At 42.5% G+C, this 27,500-nt stretch overlaps 1 protein-coding gene across 1 annotated transcript in view; it reads left to right on the forward strand.

The window, feature by feature from the left end:
- Positions 1-27,500, forward strand: part of GTDC1 (glycosyltransferase like domain containing 1) — a 250,026-nt gene that overhangs the window by 200,175 nt on the left and 22,351 nt on the right. Inside the window, 1 exon segment of the mRNA XM_048485685.1 lies at positions 23,745-23,854. Within this exon segment, the coding sequence (XP_048341642.1) occupies positions 23,745-23,854 (110 nt within the window).

Below are 27,500 nucleotides of genomic sequence, written 5' to 3' on the forward strand. Positions count from 1 at the left end.
GGCAAGAGATTAACAGAGGAGGTTTGCCATGACCTCCCTCTGCATAGCATCCCTGGTATTGGCGGACTCGCATGAAAGTACTAACCAGAGCCAACCCTGCTTAACTTCTGAGATTTGACAAGATCAGGCTATCCTGGGCCATCAAGGTCAAGGGAGAACATTTCTATGGACAGGATGTCTACTCGCAGAGCATAATTTCATGGCCTCCCCCACTCCGGCTACAGCCCAAACTATCCCCTAAAATGTTTAGAGGACCCCAAGGAACAAGGGTGAACAGTTTGGACCGCAGCAGGAAGGGGAAGGCAAGATAGTTGCACTCTCGGGCAAGAAGCCCTTCTGTCCATGGAGACACTCTGGTGGATCCAACCCACACGTGCTCTTTCACTACTGCCCTTATTGTGCCCCTCCCCTCTTCATTCTAGGTAATGAATTCTTGTGAAAGCTATCACAAACAAATGGACTATCCTGAAATGGCTTTTTCTGGCTGCAAGAGACTGCAAAAGATCAGGGGTTTCTTTCACCAGCCAGTGCAATTCTGCAACTGGTGGCTTCGTTCTAAGCTGAACGGGGCCCCAGGTTTGGGTCATCATGTGGCAGAGGTTATTTCTATTTAAGTGCCAGGAAAGGAGGGACTTTGATGCCACTTGTAGCAATGTTAATGTTGAAAGCACAAAACCCTTAAGAGGCATCAGTGAGCCAGGGTGAAAGATGAAAGAAGAAAAAGAAGAATTTGGATTTATACCCCGCTCTCATCAATTGTTAAGAATCTCAAAGTGACTTACAAACTCTTTCCCTTCCTCTCCCCACAACACACACCTTGTGAGGTCAGGGGGCTGAGAGAGTTCTGAAGGAACTGTGACTAGCCCAAGGTCACAGCTGGCTTCATGTGTAGGAGCAGGGAAACAAATCTATTTCACCAGATAGCACCAGTCCATACACTCCATGTGGAGGAGTGAGGAATCGAACCCAATTCCTCCCAGGTCCAGAGTCCACTGCTCTTAATCTCCCACCAATTCTGGCCTAAACTTGGCCTTGCTACCATGACTTGAGGACCATTTGGATATATGGCTTAGAACTCTGTCTACCGCTGCTTCTGCCACTACTGGTACTGCTGCTTTATTTCTGTAAATCTTGTGACAGCCTGGTAACAAATGCCAGTAGGTGTATCTCCATGTTATTTGTGGGGGCTGTAGGTTGAAAAAATGCTGGTTTGCCTAAGGACCACCTATTAAGTTTGTGGTTGAAGAGGGCTATGGCTTAGCAAGGCTTATCTACTGTAGACTTATCATACTGTGTTAAACATTGTGCTGTATTAGATCATATGAACTTGCTCTGTAAAAAGTTATTATTAGGCCTCCCAAATAAGTCTCTGGGGGATTTTTTACTCTCTTTTTTTCAAACTGTATCTGAAGCTGAGAATTAGTGGCCCAGAAGGCCCGTGGCTGAATCGTGGTTTTAGCCCATGTCTCCCTTATGAAAATCCAAGTTCCTGTGCGCTAGACCACACTGGCCCTCATATATCCTAGCCACAGAAATATTGACCCTTTTTCTCTCCTTATAAACTTAGTCAAATTTGAGGGGTTCCTTCAAAAATCAGTTGTGAGCATAGAAAGGTACAAGAATGTGTCCTGATAGGCAGAGCAAAGTAGGAAAATGAACCATCATGAAGAGATGTCAGAATGGAAAGAGAGCCTCTTGGGTAAGACTACATGTGCCAAAAGCATAATCTACTTTAGCAGGAAATGGGGAAAATAGTCAACTTGATCTTTAAATGTATAGAGATATATCAGAAAGATAAGACAAACAAGTTGAAATCCTAAGAGTCCCACTTAATAAAAAGGTATTTAGTTCTAAGTTGACCAATTTAGAATTGCTTCCACAGTCTCCTTGAAGTAATAAAAAGATAATACCTTCCAAAGATTTGAATAGATGTTTGTCCTTTTACTGAACAATACTAGAAGTTATCTAGTCTTCCCCAGTCTTTGCTGGTACTATCTGTGAATACCTCTTTTCAAGCCTCCTTCTTCATTGCGTCCTCAGAATTGAAAGATCTCTGGTTAATACAGAGCGGTGTGTCCTCAACAAGTAGGGTTGTAAACGTTGGAAGTCACTATCCTAAGAGTTACAGTTGTGAACCTGATCTCTGTATTAGATGATGGTCACTTGGATCAAGGGAATCATAAGGTTTGTGTGTTTTTTTAAATTGTTTACTGCTAGTGTTGTAACCATTACATATTTACCGGCGTAAAAGATCATCTTCACCTGTAGTGATGATTTCAGCAGAGATCTCTTCCATCCCTTGATTTCCACTGCTTTCTGTTGGAAGGACCATTCTTCTCTCAACATGGGTAATTGTCATTTATAGGATTTTCTGGCAAGAGATCAGCAGAGCAGCGTCTGTATATACCAGAAAAGTATTTAAGGGCAGGGCTCGGTGAACTGCAGCAGGAGGAGGAAGAAATGCCCTGATCCACAAATTCAGTTGTTGATTGGATACTCCCAACTATATGGAATTTGGCTGGAGGAAAATCATTCTTGGTGCAAATTTCAGCCTTAGTAGCCTATTCTTAAATAGGGAAAAGCATATGCTGTGGCAGCTGGATCATGGTCTTACCCTCTAGCCTGACTCACCTCTTACTAAACTAGATTGCGGCTAAATATATGCATATCTCAATGGGGTGAGAAAAAATGTCAGTTTTTTATCGAGGCAAAAAGAGGATTAATTCCTATTTCCAGGCCTGTACCCACCTGATGAACTGTGTCCAGCCGACAGAGCGGGAAGGATTTGGGGTGGGGGCAGGACGCAGCAGCAATGTTATTTATTTACTTGTCTACTTATCGCTTGTCTTTCTCTGGGAGAGACTCAAGGCAGATTACATAGTTCAAAACAATGCAATCAAATAGCATGGGAGATCTAATAAACAATGTAATAGGAGGATTCACTTAATCCAACAGGTGAAAAGGACTCTAGTTTGATAACAAATGTGATTTCAGAGTGTGTGAATTGGGACTTAGTTTAACACATTTTAGTGCCCGTAGGAACACTACTGGGAAACCCAGGTTCAAATCCCCACTTGTACCATGGAAGCCTGTTGACTGACCTTGGGCCAGTCACAGACTCTCAGCCCTGACCTCAGTCACAGACTGTCAGCCCTGACTTGTGGTGGCCTCATAGGATTTTCAAGGCACGAGACATTCAGAGGTGTTTTGCCATGGTCTGCCTACATGTCATGACTCTGGTGACTTGTGGTGGCCCCATAGGGTTTTCAAGGCACGAGACATTCAGAGGTGTTTTGCCATGGTCTGCCTACATGTCATGACTCTGGTGTTCCTTAACCAGAGTCATGACAAGCAGGCAGGCCATGGCAAAACACCTCTGAATGTCTCGTGCCTTGAAAACTCTATGGGGCCACCAAAAGTCAGCTGTGAGTGGATGGCGAAAAACAAACATCGCCAATAGACTGCCTTTTCAGCAGTCAATCTCCTTTGTTGTTCTTCCCTCAACCTCTGAGTGCACTTTTGTATTTAGGAATAAATGTATAGAGGTTTTGAAGAGTAGGGAGAATCTATAAAAATGCCCATGTGCTCAGTTTTACTAATGAGGAATCTGAGATGCGGAGGTACTCAAAAATTCTCCCAGGACCTGAGGATAGCACTTCAAACAATGAATTCTGTAACATGTCATTCACATTTTGTGCCCCGGTTGTTCTGTCCTGGCATTTACTCACCCAAGAATAAAATGACTAATTCCTAATAATAATAAATAAAAACTTAGGAGAGCTTAGAACATCTTGACATTAAAAGAAAGACAAGACACCTTTACATATACATCTGCCAGACATAGTTACTCTCATACTGACCTGAGCACATATAAAACTCTAAGGAGCTCTGCAGTTGCTCTTTAGTATGTCCGACATACTGTCCAAGGAACCACATGATCAACATCTTGTATGCAGACGTAGAGCAATGTGGGTGTGACTGTACCCATGTGAATGGGGCCTAAGGCTTGACATGCTTTATTCAGCTGAGAAAATTGTTTCACAGTGCAGCCCTATGGTTTCGGTTTCAACATTCTGAGTCCACTGATGTCAGTGGGCATGGTTAGGACTGTGCTGTTAATCTTTCAGTTATATCTGTGAGACCTCCAGACGGAAGAATCGTTGTGATGTGATTTAGAAATGCGTATGACATCAATCACACATCACACCCACTGTGCATGCACTTTCTTGCAATGCCAGTATTCTGCTCATGTGTTATCAGTGGTTTATGAAGCAGCATAAGCATAGGACTTGGAAAACTCATGGTCCAACCGTGTATGTGATTACTTGAAAATAACTCTTACTAAAAGGAGTAGAAGCTTGCTTCCGACTCACTTGTGTACTGGTACCCTGAGCACTGCATTGTTTTGTAACCCGTTCTCACTCTTATGCATATGTTTCATGTTGCATTCCTTCAGTGGCAGGGAACCGTTTCAGTCACCCTGATCACAGTAGAAAGCATTTTTTACTTTTTTTCCAGTGTCTTTTCTCATTAATGTAGATATGTTTCTGAGATGAGAAATAACGTTTCTTCTAATTATGGTTACATATAGTTAATTTCCTTTTCAAAAGCTTGGTGTGTGAATGGCAGTTTCTTTTATACAGCAAAAAAAGGGATACAGCTGATGTTCCTGTTGCCTTAGCAACAGATTTATTTATTAGGGTCTGAAATGACATGAGTTAATATACCACATACCTGCTGATCAGCAAACTCTTCTATTTCAGCTCCAGTTGACAATTAAGTCCTGGACAGCTACAGCCAGGGGTTAATGTTACTCATTAGGAGAACTAGGTCATTACTGGGAAATCAAGGCGCTTACAGCAGCATGGATAAAATACAAAATTCAACACCTCGACTAGTGAAGGGTTTTTATGTTAATTAACCTTATTTTCCCTGCATATAAAAATATTTCATGTATGCATATGACAGTGGATCAATTAATTGAAAAGTAAGCTTTAGTTGACTTTCCACCCCCCTCCTCTTAGTTGTCTTCATTTCCTTTGGAAGGGTTTCATTATTTTAGGGAAAATTCTTATGTCTATATGATGAGTAAAAAGGGTATTAAAATTAAGAAGGGAATCATCATGGAAATCAGCTTTACCACAAGGGAATGGACAAATAAAAGCCTTGGAAATGAAAATAAATAAGCTTTGCTAATACCTCACCTAAGGAGCAGAATATAAGCCCATCAGAGCTTGGAGATATTTAGAGGTACTATTTTGATTCTCCCTATTAAGCAGTTACAGAGTTATCTGACCTTCAGAAACTAAAATATTGAAGAACAAAATTCAAGCTGGTGATGGTAAATATCTTGTTTACAGAAAGCTAACTGGAGATTTAGCAACACAATACATTTTTTGTTCTTCAGAACTGTGGCTTTATGATTTCTGGAAACATGAGATACATTTGCCGGATTTTTTACTTCAGAATCTTTGAAGCAAGCGTTTGGGACTCATAAGTCTAAGGAAATGATTTAGTGAGCTCTCCTGAAAGGCTTTATTTACTGTTTCTTCAGCATTTTTATTCTCACTTGAGATCATTTAAGAGGCTCAAAAAGAATTATGTTTTCATATTCATTGTATTTCCTCATTGTCTCCTTTGAAAAACTCTTTTCGGTCTTTCTGCATCAAACATTTTTCTAAAATGCTGTAATCATGGATCCAGAATCAGCCACTAAGCTGTAGGGGTTAGCAATCTTTACTTTAAAGAGCCATTTGGACCCATTTTCCACGGCCCCGAAGATCTACTGAGCCGGAGAGGTGGCTCCACACGGAGCCGCCTCCGGTTTGGCCCCTGCACTCACCTTACCTTCCAGCGCTGGGAGGTGGAGGCGCCAGGCAAGGAAACCCCCTCTGCCCGATGGAGCAGGCAGCTGCCTTCTCCGTGGGGCAGAGGGGGGATGGTGGCAGCTCTGGAGAGACTCACCCACGCTACTCTCCGACCTCCAGGAGTCAGAGGGCAGAGTGACATTTCCCTCCAGGCCTCCAGAGTAGCGCTGGAAGAAGAGGTGAGTGGAGGGGAATAGAAAGTCTTTCCCTCTGCACAGAGCTGCCTCCTGGTTCCGGCCCCTCCACTCACCTTTCCTTCCGGCGCTCAGCTCTCCAGGGGACGGAAGGACTTATCTCTACGTCTCCCTCAGGCCTCCAGGCAATGTGGAGCCACACAGTATAAGGGCTGAAAGAGGCAGCATGCTTTGACTCCTGGAGCCATGAGTTGGGCTCCCCTGTACTAGAGTATGACTTTATCGTTCTCTGGAAATGGAATCTAGTTGCCTGAACCAAGAGATGCCAAGAGCATGATCCTTCCCCACATAAGCTCCCACATTTAGTGTCATCCTTGCAGATCTACACAGAGTCATGTTTCTCCCCTCAAACTGTTTGTATGGAATGTGTATCTACCTCTTCCATATCATCTAGCACTCCTTTGTGTAACGTGGAATTTATGTGGTACTTCAAGCTTCCATAACATGATCAAGCAGAGGGTGGAGAGTGAATAGGGATATGGGAGGCATGCACAAATGTTTAATTCCTCGTACTGCACTGCACAAGGCATGATAGGAAATACAGGACATATTTGAGTCCAAACTAGATTCCCTTGGATAACTGATCAAATAGGTAAGGGCTGTTCCATTCTCGAAGCGGTTTTCAGTGACAGACTAATGAACCCATGGAGGTCGAATCTTATTTTGGTACTCAGCACAAATGTATCCTTTTATGTCTTCTAAACTATTGCATCTCAAGTGCACATCTTCAATTAAAATATAGTAATGGTGAAATTTGTCCCACATATCCCAACAATAATAGTCTCACATATACACGTAATCTCTCACGGACACCCGTATCGCACATACCATCTTTATTGATAGGCGTGATGGAGAGAAAGGCTATCTGAATAATAGGCTGTGTGAGACAGTTGCCATGATGATGTCAGGGTTGGAAGAAGAGCTGTTATTAGGGCAGAGCTATCCAAAATCTTGAGAAATCTCCTTTCCCACTGTAATGTTCAGTTTAAGTTAAAGAAAGATATTGATAAGCTGGGTTTTGTTCAGAGGAGGGTGACAAAGATGGTGAAGGATCTGGAGACCATGAGAAAAGATGGAAGGAGCTGGGTATGTTCAGCTTGGAGAGGAGATGGTTGAGAAGTGATATGATAACCAACTTCAAATACTTTAAAGGCTGCCATATAGAGCATGGAGCAGCATTGTTTTCTGTTGCACCAGAAGGTCAGACCAGAACCAACAGGTTGAAATTAAATCCAAATAGTTTTTGCCTAAACATTAGGAAGAACTTTCTGACAAAGTGATTCCTCCGTGAAACAGGCCACCTCAGGAAATGGTGGCCTATCATTTTATGGAGGTTTTTAATAAAAGCTGGATGGCTATCTGATAGAAATGCTAATTCTAAACTCCTGCCGGAATCTAGGCAGGGGTCTACCACGGCAGCTGCAGATGTTCTGTGGACTACAATTCCCATCAGCCCCTGCCAGCATGGCATGCTGGCAGGGCTGATCAAAAGAGTATGATCCATGAACATAGTGAGCTCCTGAGGTTACCAAGACAATCTAGAAACAAATCATCAGAGAGAGGGTGGGAAGGGATGAGCTAGTGCTCGGGTCTTGTGGTTCTTTCTTATACACTCAAGGAAATGTCAATTACCATTTTGGGATCAGGAAAGAATTTTCCTCCAGTCCAGATTGATCCAGGTATCCTGGAAGTTTTTCCCCCCCTTCCTTTTGGCATAGAGCAGAGGTCACTAGGAGAGTGGTGGGCAGCTGTGACTTTCCTGCATTGTGCAAGGGACTGGGCTAGAGGCACTGGAAATCCCTTCTAGCTCTGTGTTTCCATGCAGGTTCCCCTCTTTCAGCAGATATTGTTTCTTTACCTTGTCAATTGTGAATATGATTCTGTCCTTGTGCTGCAATCCTGGACTTCTACTAACAATGACGTGGTTTGTCCTTAAAGGTAGATCCTGTGTTCTGTACTCTTAAGTCACATTTTGGAAGGTGGTTTTTAGCTAGTCTCTTCAAAATTCTATTATGCAAGGTTTGCTGGAAGCCATGAATGACCTGCCTTGAACCAGAGGAAGTCCTTCATTTTCTTTCGTTATGGTCTTTGAAGGTTGGTGAAAAGTACATTCTCTGAAATCGTTTATGTGTTCCCGTAACTTTTTTTATACCTTGTTTTCATTCTCTGTCTTATCTCTGTACATCTCTTCCCCCCCCCTCACTGCTCCATTGCTCTACTTCTCTTCTTTTTTTTCCATCTGACTTCAAACATGATGATAAGTTAAATCAAGGAAATAGTATTGTATGTAGTTCCTTCTCCTCTGTAGCTGTCACAATTTCTAGCGACTAAAAGAGAAAATGGTGCTCAAAAATTAAAGTGAGGGGAAAGATCCTCTAAAACCTCAACAGATGGCAGAAAGAACTATTGCCAACCAGTTGGTATTTTTACAAATCTGCAGGAATTTGTCTTCTTACTGTGTTTTCCCTCATGATTAGAAAATGGGTGTATAGAAAAAGCACACACACAAGCAGGATTTTTTGTGGAAGGGGCTATTGGACCATATCATTGCTCAGTGCTGCCATTTTCAAGCGGTATGGCATAGGCCCTCAGGCCTGAGACCAGAACAGCAAGATTTCTGGCCAAGCCAAGGAAAGTTTAGACTAGGTCAATCAGATAGGCCTGTAGGTAGACATCAATGCACATAGATGTTTCAGTATCTCTGTGGAGATGGTTGGTTAATGGGCCGTGACAGTGGGCAGGCAGCAGCTTGAGAACAGGAGATGGCTTTTTGCTCCAGCCAAAAGATACCAGTACTACCATCTAAGGAATGTCTCTGTCCTTCCTTGCAGAAGTCTCCATGTCATTGCCTAGCACAGCCTCAGTTGTACCCATCTCAAAGGAAATAATTATGTGTGCTTGCTTGTACTGGCCTGTGTAATTCCCAGCCATACAAAAGTGATGCCAAGACTGTTGTATTTGACTTAACTATTCATGTGAGTATTCTACCCATTTAAGTGGCAAAACATGGGAGGAGAGGATCCAGATGATCACTACAGATTTTCTAATTAAGGAAATTTAGGAAATTAGAACTTTGATCTTCTATCATGTAGTAACAGCTCAGTCAACTTTTTTTCTTTTTCAATTCTTGGCTAACTCTCGTTGTGAACAGGAACCCTGAGTGTTAGGAGCCATCTCAAAATACGACTCGGGGATATACCAGAGGTCATTGTCTTTACACTTGGTATCCCCTGCCATGGTAGGTTCATCATGGTTTAGATAAATTGATTCTCTTTCAACTTCAGTGTTCCCAACAGTGTAACAGGATAAGTATTTTCTAGAATGACTTCTATGCAGTGTTCTATGCTATTAAACCTATTCTATTATCCATCAGATTGTACTGCTCCCAGTCTTTCATCCATTAGAATTCTGAAGCCTTCATCTGGGATTCTCTTTCCAGGGCTCCTCCTAAGGTGTTGGTAAAATCTAAACACAGGGTGTTTGTTGTGAGGGGGGAAGGGCAAGGAGATTGTAAGCCCCTTTGAGTCTCCTGCAGGAGAGAAAGGGGGGATATAAATCCAAACTCCTCCTCCTCCTCCTCTTCTTCTTCTTCTTCTTCTTCTTCTTCTTCTTCTTCTTCTTCTTCTTCTTCTTCTTCTTCTTCTTCTTCTTCTTCTTCTTCTTCTTAAGCGGGCAACCCTAACAGACATGTCACAATAACAGTAATATGTGATTCTGGATTGCATCCATAATAATTTTGATATGAGTCATGCACTATTGTGCATGTAATAATTGGCTGCTACCTTGATTCTCAGAACATCTTAACAGACTTCCATACTATGAAATGTTGCAAAACTCAAAATATTCCAAAAACAATACAGTTATTGGATGGAGCAGAATGATTGGGCTTCCTCTTAACCAACTGAGATTGATCTAAACTGTGGAGGACTGCAGGTACTGATGGCAGCGGAGAAGAGAAATCTTGGGAAAGAAATAGAGAAGTAAAATAAACCCTAACCAAATACTGTGTCTTGTATAACTTCATGTTTCTTGGCACACATTCAAGGCTGAAAAAATTAAGTGAGAGCCCTCTGATGAGCACTTCTTTAAACCCAAGCTTTGCAATTGATTTAACATAATATTTGTGTGTTGGTTACCCCCACTGCACACATGCCACCTTCTTTTTTTTTTCTAATAGATTTTCCTGGCAGATATGGCCTTCTATCTTGTACTTCATGTGAGCATTCTTGCCATAAGAACCTGATACTCGAACTGGGCTCCTTCTTCATTTTTGTGTGCGCTCTAAAAATACTGAAGTAATTTGATTTAAGAAAAGCCCCACCACCAACCATTCTTCTGTGCAGCGTGAAAATCTCTAGAATATGAGTCAGATGCTGTTTTTAATATTTTGTTTTCCCAGTGTGACGACCAGCACTTTATTAATGTGAGGTACCAACTTGAGCTAACTGTGAACCACATACAGCAATCTGGGGAAGGAACAACCCCTGGGGCAGGATGTTATACATCTCATTTGAGTCACAGGGAAAGTTAGGCAGTGAGGTCTCATAGCAGATGTTCAAGGGACATGGACATTTAGATGACAATGTCAAGTTGTTTGGGGGAGCTACTTGATCATTTTGGTGGGGGGACAGACTTTTCCAGAGAATGGAATTCGACGAGCTCAGTCTTAGAGAATGTACCCACTAGATTTTTCTCCTTTTAAAATCCTTTCTGAGTTCTCCATCTACCAGTTGGTCTAATCATGCATAGGTGTCAAACTTGCGGCCCTCCAGATGTTATGGACTACAGTTTCCATCATCCCCTGCCAACATAATGCCTTAGGGAAGTGGTTTTCACATTGTGGGTTAAAGCCAAAGTGGGTCATAACTCTCTTATAGGTGGGTCAGAAACCTAGGGAGGTACAAGGAGGGACAGGTGGATCTGGGAGAAGAGGTTGTGGCAGATTTTAGTTTCCGTCCACTTAATGTGCAAAAGGCTATGAAATAAGACCCTTTCTCAGCAAATAGCTATATATATATATAAAACTACTAAAAATCTTATAACTACTAAAAATCCTGTCCAGTGTTTACTGATTAACATTCTTTCATTTTATATTAGCCAGGGGTAAAGTAGCATGGGATTACTTATCAAATGAGTCCTGAAGGATGGGTAAGTTTAGATGTAGATCCCACTTTTAAAAGTTTGAGGCTTTCTGGCTTAGACCATAATTGACTCCAGATGCATAATTATTACACTTTGGGTTGAGACTCAAAAGTAGCATGTGAGTCTCAAGAGGACAAGGGTGAGCTGAGAGATGGTGTCAAATAAGGCCTTGCTTCTGCTTAACGTACCAAATGGCCATGAGGGGTTTATGCAGTTGGTTGCTCAATAATTTTATACATTTCTAAATATTAAGCATTCAAAATAAAATATAAACTTGCCTAGTGTAGATGAATGTAAGATTCCTGTGTTTTATCTTGCAGAAAGGGAAAGGGGTGTGAAATTACTTTGCAAGTGGGTCCTTGCTCAAAATATTGGCGAACCAGTGGTCTAAGTAGATTTCTCTACCACTGAAATCAACAAAGCTGAAGAGGCAAGTGCCTCCCATTCGGCCAGGGAAACTTAAAATTGCATAACTTAGAACTGCCAAGGATTGCAAAGTGGGCATTCTAGCTACCTTCCCTACAGCTTTCGCTAGGGCCAATTATGATTTTTGATCAATCCTTTGACTATGTTCCATTTTATATCTTTAATAGTACCAGCCTTGCTTTTTCTCCAATAACACAATCTAAACTTAAAGGTTTCACAATTCTACAGAGTCTTAACTTCTGAATACATCAGGATTCCTGACTTTATAGTTATCATTTTAATTCCTTGAGCTCTGGGCAATCAGGTTTTACTCCATATCTCCCCCTATTCTTTGCTGCCATCTTGTAGAACAAATGCAACCATTTTCTAACATAATTGCAGAGGTATGTTACTACATATACCGTGATATCCAGTGATTTATTCTTCGTGGCTTAACCCATGTCATAGGGTTTTCAGAATGTGAGGAATTTGATACATGCTGGAGCATTCGCAGTCTGAAACAGTCAATCTGTGATAACTTCACTTTTTAATCATAGCATGAGAAGTGATCACATAAGCTGTTTTTCACCTGCTTCCTGAGTTTATAGCACTTCTCTTGCTGACATTATTGAATTAATTAGGTGTTGTAAACTTCCTATCAGGATTTTCATATGGGTCGTCATTCTCTTGTCAAGATGTCCATTTCAGAACTCTTCAGAAAAATCCCACGCAACAGCTTAAGGACTGTACAATTTCAGAATGAAATGGGGAGTTGTGTATTAAAATGTTCTCTCTCTGAGCCAGAGGACAACTTGAGGGTGATTCCCTCAAGGGATTCAGGAACAATTATTTCTCCTTGTTAAGTGTGGAATCTCCCCTTCCTTCTCAATTTTTTTGCTGCCTCAAAGGGAAGAGCAGCTAGCTAGGTTGCCTGCGCTACTGCTTTACATCTTTTTTCAAACCGTTCTTAATCGTTATCTCTCATCTGATCTGATCTGTCTACTTTCTCACTTCTCTCCAACTCCTTTCTTCTGAGCTCAATGCCTTAAGACGTGAGAAAGAAGAATTATCCATCTCTGTGAGGGAGAAACAGGGGAGAGAGTGAGAGTGCTGCCTCTGACCATGCAGCGGGATTGAGGTCAGGATGGATTTTTATCCAAAGAAGACATGGATGCCCTGCTAATGGCGCAGCATACTGCTACCCAATGGGCACACCTGATGGTTGCCTTGTTCACGATTGAGGTCTCACTGGCCATTTTGCTTCCAGGGACAAAAAAGCATGCTGAGAACCAAAGCAAAATGGCCCCCACCAGAGGCGTAGCTGGACCAGAGTGCGCCCGGTGCGCACTCTGGATCCCCCCCCCCCCCCGGCGGGAAATGTAGTTCCCACCAGAATAGGAAGACCTGTTCTCCAGCCTGCTTGGTTTTCTAAAGTAAGTGGGGGGGGGGCGCCAAGGGGGAAAGGGGGAGGGGCCGGGGGATTTTGCGCCCCCCACGTGACCCAAATCCGTGCGCCCGGTGCGTCGCACATCCCCCCGCCCCCTGGGAGCTTCGCTGCTGGCCCCCGCAACTTCAGTTTGCTGCTCTTGAGCCTTTGAGGACTCCAGCAGACTTGAGAACACTGTGATTACATTGGGGAATTCCAGGACTACCCCACGGTCTCCTCAGAAGCAACTCCAGATTCCAGTCAGGCTAGAAATGTAGATGTGATCTCTCTCTCTCTCTCTCTCTCTCTCTCTCTCTCTCTCTCTCTCTCTCTCTCTCTCTCTCTCATACACACACGCACACATACACATACACACACCCACACCGATTCCTATTCATTCGTTTGGGAGAAACTGAGAGAGGAGGTGAAGTCCCTAATTTGTCAGGAGATCCCAGAGCTAGATTCAAGGGCACCAAGCTGTGTTCCCTTGACCTTCTCATGAAGAGACCCCAGGCCTGGAAGATCAGCTGCTGAAGGTGTGTGTGAGGGGGTAGGTCCTGGTTAACAAAGGCGGCAAGAAAGAGATATCATGTAAGCCATAGGTGTCAAACTCACAGCCCTTCAGATGTTATAGATTACAGTTCCTATCATCCCCTGCCAGCATGATGCTGGCAGGGGATGATGGGAACTGTAGTTCATAGCATCTGGAGCGCTTTGAGTTTGACACCTGTGATGTAAGCGATAGCAGGGAACAACAATCCTCTGAGAGCAGAGCAGACTCGAGAGAGGAGGGGGAATTCCTCTCGGAGGAGGAGGACAATGACAATGTCCGAGTGCCTGAGCAAGAGGTTTGCTTCTTCAGAGTGGATGACTATCAATGCCTCCATTCAAAATACTTGGCTGTGTTACATTTAAAAGAGCCCCAAGGAGGTAGGGGATGATCAGCCCGAATCAATTAAAAAGTCTAAACATGCAGTAAACCAACATTCAAGCCACTCAACCAGGTTCCACTGAAGTTCCTCAGGATGAAAACAATGTTCCTGATAGCTCTAATCTCGGCATGCTGTGTCTTGGAGCTCTCTGCCTTAACAATCAACCAAAAGTTATGTACATTCCACAAGTACAAGTACATGTTGTGGCCAGACCCAGCCTTCCAACCCGAAGTTGACTCTAGATTTCACCGCATGCAAGAAGTCTTGTCTGCCACCTTTCTGCCCAAACCCAAAACATCCCAGGGAATTCCTTTGGCACTCTTTAGATGTGAGAAGAGTGTTAAAAGTGTACATTATTAGAACTCAGCCCTTTTGGAGTCCCTGTTTAGCTATATCTCCTTATGAAACCTGGGGAAAGCAGTATCTAGTTGTGCAATCAACAGATGTCTCAAATTTTGCATCATTAAGGCATACCATGCCCAAAAACTGGAATCTCCACCTGAAATAACAGCTCACTCAATCAGAGGGGCTGTAGCTAATGCAGCATTCACCAAAACTGCATCAGTGGAGGAAACTTGCAAGGCTGCAACATGGTTCACAATATTGACCTTCATAAGACATTATAAAATTAACATCTACAATCCAGCAGTTGCAGCCTTCAGTTGTAGGTCCAATAGGTTCAGTCCAGTGGTGGGATTCAGCAGGTTCGCACCACTTCGATAGAACCGGTTGTTAAAATGGTGCTTGTAAACAACCAGTTGTTAAATTATTTGAATCCTACCACCAGAACCGGTTGTTAAATTATTTGAATCCCACCACTGGTTCAGTCCTGCAATGTGTCGAAACCTTTCAACATGATGACACGCCAGCATAGTAGGGAGAGTGCTCAGGGAGGTCCTACAAGATGTTCTGTGGCTCAGATGGAGAAGTGCCATTGGTTATTTACCTGTGAAGGGTCTTTCTTCTCTAAGCAGAAGAACAACATCTTGCCCTTCCAAGTCATTGTCTTAGTTTATCTGATCTTCTCTGACTTTAACTTACCTTACCTGTCAGGCAAGCTGCTTATTTGACAATTCTTGACCATTCCTTCCTGTTTATGCATTAACGTTTAGGCTATCTATTGTATGGTTGTATGGTTAATGTTGTATTTAACTTAATTAATTGTCTATTTGGAGGGTCCTGAACCGAGGATGAGGGGACGATTCCACACCCAACAAAAGAGAGAAAGAATTATTCCTGCCTCCCCAATTGGAGGGTGAGATTCACCCACAAGATATCCTCCTTCCAGTCAGAGGAGAAGGATCCTTCACGGGTACATAACCAATGGCTGTTTTGTCATTTAGGGGGAAAACCTTCCTTGCACGTCGAAAACTGGAATTTTAGAGAGACTAGAACTGATTCCACAGAAGTTCTTCTCTATTTCAGGAACTAGGGGTGAGCCCTTTTTTGGCTTCTGCATGTCATCATCTTCCATTCATGCCCAATGAACAACTCATTTTTTTCTGATAAAAAATCTTTCCAGGCATGGTATTGTTCAGATGAACTTTGTCATGTTTCCACAAGGGGATATATGCCTTGTGTTTGAAAGAAAGGAAATGCCTCTTTTGCCCCCTTTCATCTGCATTTTCACAGTGAACTGTTTGTCATTATTGCTGACACAAGGACGTAGGTAAGGGGGGGTTCTTGGGTTCAACCTCCCCATTACATGTCCAAAGCTCCGCCCCCCATTTGTGGGGTTTTTGTATTTTTCAGTTTTTTTTCAGTTTTTCGCCTGCAAGGGCACATTTTTTAGGCTAGCAGCACCAAAATTTCAGGGATTTTTCAGGAGACTCTCCTGATGATACCACCCAGGTTTGGTGAGGTTTGGTTTAGGGGATCCAAAGTTATAAACTCCCAAACGGGATGCCCCATCCCCCATTGTTTCCAATAGGGGCTACACCTTTGAGGTTCCTTAACTTTGGATCCCCTGAACCAAACTTCACCATACCTGGAAGGTATCATCATGGGAGACTCCTACTGATACCATCCAGGTTTTGTGAAGCCCCCAGCCCTCTTGTTGAAGAAGCTTATGCCTAAACCCGTGGTGGAGAACCTTTGGCACTCCAGATGTTATGGACTACAATTCCCATCAGCCCCTGCCAGCATAGTCAATTAGCCATGCTGGAAGGGGCTGATGGGAATTGTAGTTCACAACATCTGGAGTGCCAAAGGTTCGCCACCACTGGCCTAAACTCTTCCCGCTAGACACACACATTATGCCTTTCCACAGGCACAGTTATTTTTTCAATCCAATATTTTAGCATGGCTTTGGGGCTAACTAAGGCAGTAACTTGTGTTTTTCTGAATCTATGGGTCAGCCCTCAGATGTCACCTCTTGAGTATCCATGCTTGGATCTCACTAGTTAGCCATGTCCACAGCTTCCTACCCTTGGTTTTCTTTCTGTAGGATTGATGTAGCTAATATTTTCATGAACTGATGTTAAAATAAAGGATAAGAAGCAGGGATGACCTTCTCACATCTTTGCAGTGATGAGTGAAATGTTTATCTATTTCACAACTGGATTTCATTGTCATATAGGCACTATTGAATACTTTTGAACCTTATCAATTGAAAAACAGTACTTCTAAAAGAGAGTTGCCTAAAAGAGAGCTTTCCTTCTTGTAGCATGAATTGAGTTTCTTGACATGAGAAAAGCCATGCTAGGATCAGACCATCAAGTCCATCAGTCTGTTCAGTGGCCAACCAGGTTCTTCGAGAAAGCCCACAAGCAAGACAACTGCAGCAGAATTATCCTGCCTGTGTTACAACACCTAATATAATTAACATACTGCTCTATACTGGAGAGAACAGGTATGCATCATGACCAGTATCTGTTTTGACTAGTAGTCATGAATGTGTCCACTCCCTTCTTAAAGTCTTCCAAGTTGGCAGCCATCACCACATCCTGGGGCAGGGAGTTCCGCAGTTTAATTATGTAATGTGTGAAGAAATACTTCCTTTTGTCTGTTCTGAATCTGTATGAAGCAGCATTAAACCTTCCTTTTCTCGCCTCCCCTCCCATTTTGTCACTTGTACCACCGAAATACTAGAAAGCTCCTCTGTTAAATGTTTTAAGAAGATTAAGATTGACCTTTTTAATATTGCTTTTAGCTCAGCTTATTTATAAACCTTTCAACATATACAATACCTTTTGATATCTGTACACATGTCAGTTTATGTATGAAATTATATTCTCATGATGTATCCTAAGAGACTCCATTTAGTGAAACCCGAGAGGCAGGGGGTAATAGTCTGTGTAACTAGAAGTACAATTTGTGACCTTGACAAAGGGATAAATCCCATTTAAATGAATGGATCTTAGTTCCATTGGGCTGTTTTCTGAACCATGTTTACTTTCTATTTCATCTTTTTCATTGTCCTATTTTAGTCAGTTTTGTTTTCATTCACATGGCAGGATATATCTAGCTTGGTTCTGAACAATACCTTTTATTAAAATGGTAAGTAGATGTGTGAGGGAGAAATGTTGTATGCAGAGGCAAGGACATCAGGGTCTGGATGGGACTACCATTTCATTCTGACAAGATATTACTTTTTATCCCACCCTTCCTCCAAGGAGCTAAGGAGCATAGTTTTCCCCAGTTCTCACTCTGTAAGGTAGCTTAGGCCAAGAGGGAGTTTGTTGTTGTTAGCTTAAGCCCGTGGTGGCGAACCTTTGGCACTCCAGATGTTATGGACTACAATTCCCATCAGCCCCTGCCAGCATGGCCAATTGACCATGCTGGCAGGGGCTGATGGGAATTGTAGTCCATAACATCTGGAGTGCCAAAGGTTTGCCACCACGGGCTTAAGATAACCCGGTGAGTTTGAGGGCTGAATCAGGATTAGAACCTAAATCCCTGCAATCCTACTGTGACCATCTTAACCATCATTCCATACAGACCACTCCTTTTGCATTTTAGAAATTTCCTTCAAATCTTTGATGTCTTACATTGTCTCAGTTTTTCAACCACCAGAAGACAGACTCAACTATATAGGGGCCTTAATCTTAGAAAGGACCCTTGCTAAGAGATTCTCTGAAACCTTGGTTATTAACCTGCAGAAGATCGGAGGTGGGCCAAGATGACTTACAGTTATAAATCAGTTAAGTTATTCATTGCATATGCTATTATTGGTGTTGACAACGATGACAACAACAACAACAATAATTCATATATTAATATAATAATCATTGATGATCTTGCGGGACTTTTAAGTACAAACAGACAAAGTGTTGGCGGATGATACACCGGACATCACAATGATTGAAGACAAGAAAGTGACCGTTGTCAACATAGCAATACCAGGGTCAATGAAAAAGGACGTGAGAAGGTCTCTAAATACCACGATTTGAAAATTGAGATTTAGCAACTTTGGCACAAACTAGCTGAAGTTGTCCCAGTGGTAATTAGCACCCTGGGCACCAACACTTGGGCAGTACTTGAAACATCTTCAAATTGACAAAACCAACATCTGTCAAATTCATAAGACAGCTCTGCTGGGATCCGCATGAATGCTACACCAATATATACCAATGTCCTACGCTAGTGGGTGAGGCTCGAATTGTAATGAGAGGCCAAAGACCAGCTAAACAACTGGCAGCTGTGATATTAAACAAAATTTAGGTTTTTCTCCCTACAAATGGGCAACTGCAATTCCCCATCAGGCTGCTACACTGAAATATTGCTCAATTTGTGTTGATTCCTGTTATTAAGCTATTTGAAATCTAGGTGGCAACCAGAAGTTTTAGAACCCAGTGAAATATGGTTAGCAGACATCAGTTTCTTTCTTTGGCCGTTTCCGCACGGCCAAGGCAGCTGTTCTCGTCGGGAACTTCGGGAACTTCTCGCACAGATCCATGCAGGCAGTCCCAACGCCTCTGCTGTGTGACAGAAACTTATCTTGCCTTCTGTGTGCAGCTCGGGACGGCTGCAAAGACCTGCCCATGGTGCCCTCCGACCCCCAGAGATCAGAAGGGGCCAAAAGCGGCGCCCTCATGCCGGTGCAGTTCGCACCATGCCGGCAGGAAGGCGCCACTTTTGGAAAACCTCGCTCTTGGAAAACCTCGCCAGCTGTGCGAACAGCTCCTCGGAGACAACATTTTTGCCATCCCTAGGGCGCTGTATTCCGCTCGTGTTGAATATATAAAGGGCCTTTATAACCATGTGCCATAAAGGGCCTTTATAACCATGTGCCATAAAGATTACTAGTGCAGCAGTTACAGTGCTCACATTCATTACTCGTTTACCTTTTTTAAAAAAACTGTCCTGATTCTAATCTCTTGGAATGGGTGCTTGGAATTTATCCTTAAACTAAAAAAGGTTGTGAATTGGAGAGAGGGATAAAACATTCATAACAGGAAATAAATCTGTTCAGGAAATAAATCTGTGGTCATAGAGAACATATCACCCCACTCTTGGTCCATTTTTACTGGTTCACTATTTGTTTCTGGGCCCAATTCAAGATGCTTGTGCTGACTTTTAAAACCCTATACAGTAAGGACTGCCTTATTGCCTACTCCCATACTAACCTGCAGTCATTTTCTCAGGCCCTGCCTCCGATGCCCCTGCCTTAGACAGGGAGCAACCTTCTTGATCAAGGCACCAAAACTATAGAACTCCCTCTCCTAGGATATTCATCTGTTCCTCTCTGTGCCTGTCTTTCACCCATGAGTGAAAACTTATTTGTTTCATTCTCTCGGTGACCTCACTTTCCTGATCTATATTTTAATTGTTGCCTTTTAATTTATTTTTGGCATTGACTGATTTTATGATGTGTTTTATAATTTTTCTGCTATTAATTGTTAGATGCCTTGGTGCCCCTGTTTGAACCAAAAAGTGGGATATACATTTTATAAATGAGAAACAGTCAAAGTAACATTGAAAAATCCCGGTGTGTTCCTTGCAGTGAAGTCCTTAGTGCAGACAGCAAGAAACGCAGCAAGCTAAAGGCCCACTTTGAATAGAGTCATGTTGAGCTTCCAGGAGGAAAGCATTGAAATCTTTTTTTTTAAAAGGAACACATTCTGAACTCTCCCTTTGTGAATTTAACTGGATGATTTGCTCAGACAAATGAAGCTGTTCTTGCAGCCTCCTGCTGTCTGTGTTGCTGCATGTAACAAGTCCCATACTTACAAGAAATCCCATGAGGATTGTGTCAAATCATATTGAATAGAACTAGCCAGACTTGTTCTTAGGGAGTAATAAACGAGGAAGTAAGGAAATCGAATCTTTCTGAGGAGCAGAGACATTTTGGAGCCAATGCTCAGAAAGCACTCGTAATGAGAGCCAAGGTGGTGTATTGGACTAGGACAGTGGTGGCGAACCATGTTGGAAGGGGCTGATGGGAATTGTAGTCCATAACATCTGGAGTGCCAAAGGTTTGCCCCCACAGGACTAGGGTCTGGGAGACCCAGGTTCAAATCCCCACTCTGCCAAGGAAGCATGCTGATGACCTTGGGCAGATCTCACAGTCTCAGCATAACTCGCTTCACACAGTTGTTGTGAGGGTAAAATGGAGGAGAGAAGAATGATGCAAGAGGCTTTGGATCCCCATGGGGGAGAAAAATGAGTACAGATGATAATAAATGAAGATGTGAGTTGGATGAATTCACAGACAATTATTTGTGTATATTACAGCCCAATTCTACCAATGGGGGAGGGGTCAAATGGGCTGTAATAAAGTGGCAGGGAGGGTAAACTGGAAGGCTGGTGGGCACTGCAGACCTCAGTGGCGCCCGACCAGGAAGACAACCCAGCTCCCAGAGCTGCATCAGCGTCCAGGTGAACGCCAGTGAGCTGGTGGCATTCCTGGAGGTGGAGTCAGCTTTAGTCGGCTTCCACTGCCCTTTGGAGCAGGGAACATCCCAGCATAGCCCTCGGACTTGGTGGCATAAGTTCATTTTGGGCTATGGAGTGACCAGGGAGGTTTTGGCATTCGCTGCCTCCCTGCACCACCTGCAAGTCTTCTGGAGGCTGTGTGACAATGATGCCATCTCTGGCCCCCTCAGCTCTTTGGATGAGGGGGGCTGTGATTACTCAGAAGACCAAGCTTGAGTGAAAGAGTTTTCTGTTTCTTTCAGCCACTGGAGTTAGATCCTGACTAAAGTTGGGAGTTTCTGATTTCCACCTCAGCCCCCACTCCTCAAATCATTGATCAGGGTCCCCAGTCCTGTTGGCACAGCATTTCATGGAGATCAGTGGGGATAGGGAGGCAGGAAAGTGCCACCCTGTTCCTGGAAAATTTAGTGTGGATCCAACCCTCTGACAGCAACGACCTGCAGAAATTATATCTTCAGGATGCTTTTGAATTTCATATCCTTGTGGATGAAGTGAACAGACATGCATTGATGGGGCCACACTGATGATGGACTTCCAAGTGTTCTGGATGCAGATCAGCCTGCATCCTTCAGTAATGGGCTTTGATTGTTCAGACACTTTTCCTTGATCTCATCGGTTCCTGGTCTGAGGTTGTCGAACTTGTTAATCATGTTTGAATCACTGCCACAAACTGCAGGATTTTCAGAGTACTGTGTTGACGAGACTGCAGCCCGATTCAGCGTGCTTACGCTTTGTACAGGCAATTCAGTAGTTATCACAGGGGAAGATCTTAAACCAAGTGACAGAACTGAGTGAAAAAGATCACCATGTTCCTGCAAGGGGTGGGGGAAACTGCTAAATAACACCTTTATGTGAAGATGACAGACCGACCATGCATTCACTCTAAAGCTGGTCTATCTTATAGATTTTTTTTTTTCATAGCGATCAGTTAGCGCACTACAAGGAAATCTGGTAAATATATTCATAACTTGACAAGGTTGTCAGCTACCTTTGCAAACTCCAGCTTTACCAATGTACAGTTCACGCTGAAGATGTCTCCATGTTCTAAGAAGTGACAACACTTACTCGAGCTCTTAGTCCTGACATGTTCTGATAAGCCTCACAGTTTATCAAGAAGAGACAGTTTCAGCCATCACATCGATACCTCCACCTGCTTTCGATGTGTTTGATCGTAAGAACTGTTCCACTGTAAACTGTGTTATTTTGTTAGCCAATAGTTTGAACAAAGTATGAACATGAAATGTGATTTTGTTATTCTTTTGTGATTTTCTTGTCTTCGTGTTTGCCATTTATAAAGCTTAGGGGATAATTTCACTTTTGGCTAGCTCAAAGGATTGTCATGCCAAAAAGCTTTAAGAACCATGGCTGGAAGGCATCTCTGGCAGATTCCCATTTGAGTTCTTCTTGGTAACCTCCAAGGAAATAGATTCCATATCCTCTTTAGGCAGGTTGCCCTGCGCTGCTGATCAATGGAAAATCCACTACAATTCAAGCTTAAACTGCTTTCTTGAGTTTTGCTTCTGCAAGACTAGGCCAAATGGCATTGTTCTGCGGTCTGTCTTGTCCTGCTTGCTGACACTGCCATAAAGCGTCTAAAGCTGACAATACGTTCCTTCTTACGATCATTCTTTTTTCATGAATCCTATCCAGTTCATCCGCCTTTGTTACATAGTTCAGTTCCCTGAACTGGAGCAATTGTTCCTTTTAAAGGAACAATCTAAGTACATCCTGGGGACTTGGAAGAGGCTTCCCTTAATTGATAATACTTAACATTTATAATAGCTCATATACTATCTCATGAATCCTTACAATCGTGTAATGTAATTCCTTGCATTGGACTCTTTTGGACTATACTGCCTCATGGTTCATTGTTCAGGCTAGCAGAGACCAACACAAAGGCTGTGACATTCTCTCTGTAACTTGTAAAGCATATGAAACTGCCCTGAAACTGAATTAGAATTGTAGGCTGTATTCTCTGGACAGACTGGCCGTGGCTCTCCAGGATCTCAGGCACAGTCTACTACTAGATTTTTTAAACTGAAGATGTTGGGGATTGAACCTGGGACCTTCTGCATTCCAAACAGAGGGTCTACCACTGAACCACAGCCCCTTAAGTCATCAGGAAGCAGCCTTAATCTTCCTTCAGTTATAAGGTACAAACCTATGCAGAATTAATCCAGCCTAAGTCTATTGGTTTCAAGTTCAGACTGGAATTAGTCTGCATAGGGTTTGACTGTAAATCCCCTTCTTGCTTCACGAACCACCTATCCCATCACCTGCTACCTCAGATCCTTGATCTGAAGGTGATACATTTTGCATGTACTGTCTGACTGAACCTAAGCCACTTCCCTTTAAGGTGGCCATGGTATGACAAAGACATCCTGAGTCTATTCTTTGCCCACCTCCCAAAAGGGTTCTGGCACAAAGATATCCCCATCTGATCCTTATTCCCAGAGTTCTCATCCCAGATGGTCTCCTGCAAAATGAATAAGGTGATGCTTAATGCAAATTATTCAGTTCTGCAACAGATTTTGTTCAGATTCTCTGTGTGAACCATGACTTTAGGGGCAGTGCAAAAGTTCACTCTGATATGAGCTGGCATTGAGATATGCAGTGAGGCGATTTGGAGGGAATCTTTCATACGTCTTTTCAAAAACTGGGATATTTCCACAGCATGTTACCCAAAGTGCTAATTACCATTTTTGTTTAGGACCCAGTACCATTGATTTCAGTAAACCTTAATACCAAGTAAGAGTGGTAAAAATTGCAGCCTATGTGTATCCTGAAGCCTGATATTTTGTAGTACAATCAAAAAGTAGTGTAATTGTTGTTCTGATAAATACTATGTTTTCTCAATATAAAAAGTCCAAAAGTCAAAGTTCACTCTCTTTTTTTTTTCAAGGGAACATGATAAGGATCCAGAGAGTTTCTTTAAAATCCTGTTGAAAATGAAACAGATGGAGATAAGTTTTCATGTGTCTGTCCTTGGAGAGACCTTTACTCATGTTCCAGGTATTTGAGGGGTTTTTTTTAATTCTCTCTCATAACAGAAAATTTTCATTGAAAGTTGTACAGATTAATCAACCAGTCACAATTTCTTGTAAAGAAAATATGCATTTAGAAAAAAGTAGGCAGAGGATTTTGTTTTATTTTAGCTGCTGTTATTTTAGCTGAGAGCTTAAATGTTTGGGTTCCATCAAGGCATATAAAATCTGGAATATGGTTGCCCCTCAGATCTCAACAGCTAACGCCACATACCTATATGTACCTTATATCTTTACTTATCTGTTCCTTCCTTATGATACTGGGATCTCCAGCCTGTTATCATGACTTTTTGTTGGTTGCCTGCGTCACCTTCTTTTCTTCTTGTCTGTAGTGCTTGCAATGTTTTGAATGCTTGCAACTTTTTTTGAGCAGCAGAGGTACATTTAACGAAAGAAGTAGTTGGAAGAAACATTCTACTTCCATCTGCTGCAGCCAGGAAAGTATTGCCCCATTCAAAACATTGCCCGAGGCAGTAACCTAATATAATTTAGAAGTTAGACCTTCCATATGGCCATGTTCCAGATATTTATTTAGTGAGCTGATAACTTACTCCATCCCAAGGCTTGGCATATGTAATAGTTATCTTTCACGCACAAACACACACATATTGAAAACAAAGTAAATAAATTTAGCAAAGATTAGAATTCATGCTAGCAATTTCTGACTATTAAAAGTCACCCAAAATGTGAAACTTAACACTTTTTCTGGAAGCTGCTCAGACTCAGATACCCCCATGTATTTCCAGTTAATACAGGGAGAGAAAGGATAAGTAAACCTTGCCTTTCCTTGTGATTTCAATGGACCCTTTCCCCATTCTTTCCCAGTCTTCTTTCCTACCACCCTTTTTCCTATTACAATCCAAATTTACTTCCTTAAAACCTTCCCATCACCCCCTCCCAGTTCCTACTCTTCTGCATTAACGAGGCCAAGGCAGTCTTGTGACCAAGTGAAATGCCAGAGTACTGGAAATGAAGGTTTATGTATTGCACCAACTAACTGTACAGGTGCTATCCGTGGAAATGCTGTACATCTCAGTTTGAACTCAACCTTTGTGTTTCTCACAACATACATCTTTAAACATGCGATCTGAAAAGGATTCAGTCTTTACTCCCAGCTTCTGTGGGTTGTAGGAAGTCAGTCAAGTAAAACCACGCATACTGTTCAATTGACAGCAGCAATTAATGCATTTTGTACTCCAAGAATTCCAAAAAGCGTTGTGTGAAGCAACCTTAAATTGTGTAAGGATCTAATGATATCCATCTGAATTCTGCTGTGACACTGTTAGCCTTGTAACAAAACAATTGGAAGCTGTAGTCAGGATGTTACAGCGTGGGAGTCCATGGCCAATAGATAGAATGATGGGCATTTGGAGGGTAATTTCTTTGGTTCAATAAGTAAGAGATCACTTCTTGGCTGAAAGTCTGTACCAACTTTTATACCAAGGGTAAGAGTCTGTTATATTTACAGTATCATTAAATTAGCCCTGCTTAATGTTCTAATCATTTGTTTATTGCAGCAAGGGATTTGTAACATATTAATCTACTTCGTAAAAAATGGACCTGTGTAGCTGGGAAGGTTCTCTTGATGCTCATAAGAGCCAATACCATACCCAATGCCTTTGATGAGAAGAGTCTTAATGATTTCAGAAGACGCTATTGCTTCAGTACAACTCTAGTCACGCACAGTTATTTTATTTAAAATATTTAAATCCTGCCTTTCTTGCTTAACTCTAGGCACCTTACCAACATGACATTGAGGCCAAGAAATGGAGTTTATAACACAGTGCTAAATTATTGTAGTACTAAAACACTACATAAAACTATAAGCTCTTAAAACAGGGTTGGTGACCAAAGGAAATAATTGGTACAACGAAGTCTGTCTCTATAGAGATATAGGAAAGATGGTAGGTTCCAGGTCATAAATAGCTTTAAAAGTAAGTACCAGCCCATTGATTTGAATCAAAAAGCAAATTAATAATGAGTGCTGCTCATTTTAAATTGGTACAATATCCATATTGCGGCTGAGCATCATAAGAAGGCATATATCGTCTTTCTACACTAGTTGAAGTTTCTGAGTTTGCTTAAAGAGTAGTCCATGCAGTGGTGCATCTAGGGTGGGGCAGCCAGGGCACATGTCCCTGGCACCACTTGAAGGGGACGCCCTCGGCTGCCACGTTCTTCCTCCCTGCCAAAAGCTCCACTTCGTTCTGGTTAGATCCAGCCTTAAACTGTGGGTTCTTCCTCCAAAGCTCTGAAATCATGTGGCCTTCAGAAGCAGAGCCAGCAGTTAAAGCTGGACCTGGTCAGTTCAACACTGGGCTTGACCTGGCTGGGACCAGCTTTAAACAGCAGGCTCAACTTGGTCGGGCCCAGCATTGAATTGTGTTCACCGCCTCAAAGTCCACGCAGACCTTGGAGGCAGAGCACACAGTTCATTGATGGACCCCATCAGGCTGCAGGTGGAAGGGGGAGAGGTTTTAAGTTTGGCAGAATGTAGAAGGAAGAACAGTTTTGATGAAAGAAGGCACTCTTGGCAATGCCAGCCTGCTTTTCCAACAAGGTTTGGTCCAAGAACACTGCACACTGTTTATATGATCCACTAATGGCAATTGTACTGCATGTGAAGTTGACCTATCTTCTAAGATTGCCCTCAGAGACCTTTATCCAGATACTCCTGTCTATGGAGGTGAGACTGTAGCTGAAAAGTGGTAGGGTTTTTCAGTGGTGAAACCATATTTATCGAATTTACTCTCCCCTAAGGTTCAATTTGAAATCTTCCTTGTTTGTATTTAGGTACCAGGAAGGCCTTACTTCTTTGGTCGGTTTTTGGTTGAGTTAGTTTATGACTTCTTTATGATTGTTCAACAGGTAGTGTTATGCTGATGTTTGTAACAGTTCTTTCATTGCTCTTTTTAATGACTTCAGTCAACAATTCTGTCTCTTTCTGGTTTATTGCTGTAGTTTTTGGTGTTCTTACTGTTGTAAGCCACTTTCAATTAATGGATAGAGATAACTTTAATAATAGTAACAAGAATATGTTGCTTAAAGATCATATTATAATGATCAATTTCTCCCCTCCCCCCATTTAGATAATTGATCTTAGCTGCTGAGTTGAGATCTGCAAGTGATTAGTACTGGTGCCCTAAATTGCTTTCACTAGACACAGCTCCACCATATTTTGTCTTCCACTGTGGTTTAGGATTTGCCTAAGACAGAGATAGCAACAAGACAGAGGCCCCTTCCACACGGGCTAATAAACCCGAGCTGACCACGGTACAAACCCCATGTTGAGGGGAAACTTCCCACGGATTCCGCTCCTAACGTAAGTCCACCCTGCATTTCCCCCCCAACCTGGGTTTTTCAAGAATCACACTATCAGCTATTCTCTTAGTGCTTTAATTCAAGAGATTGTTCGCTGCCGAATGGCTGCCCAAGCAGCTTTCCGTTTTAACAGGCCCCTTCTTTAAAAAAAAAAAAGTTTTTCTTCCAAAGAATCTGGCAATGGCAGCCTGTGGGAAAGCGCGATGGCAGCCCGTATTCCTTCCGCGGGCTCCGTTCACTGCCTGCACGAAGGCATGCCAGCAGGACAGTGGGTTATTTTATCCCGCCTGCAA

The sequence above is a fragment of the Sphaerodactylus townsendi genome, linkage group LG02 (assembly GCF_021028975.2).
Source record: "Sphaerodactylus townsendi isolate TG3544 linkage group LG02, MPM_Stown_v2.3, whole genome shotgun sequence".
Classification (NCBI taxonomy): domain Eukaryota; kingdom Metazoa; phylum Chordata; class Lepidosauria; order Squamata; family Sphaerodactylidae; genus Sphaerodactylus; species Sphaerodactylus townsendi.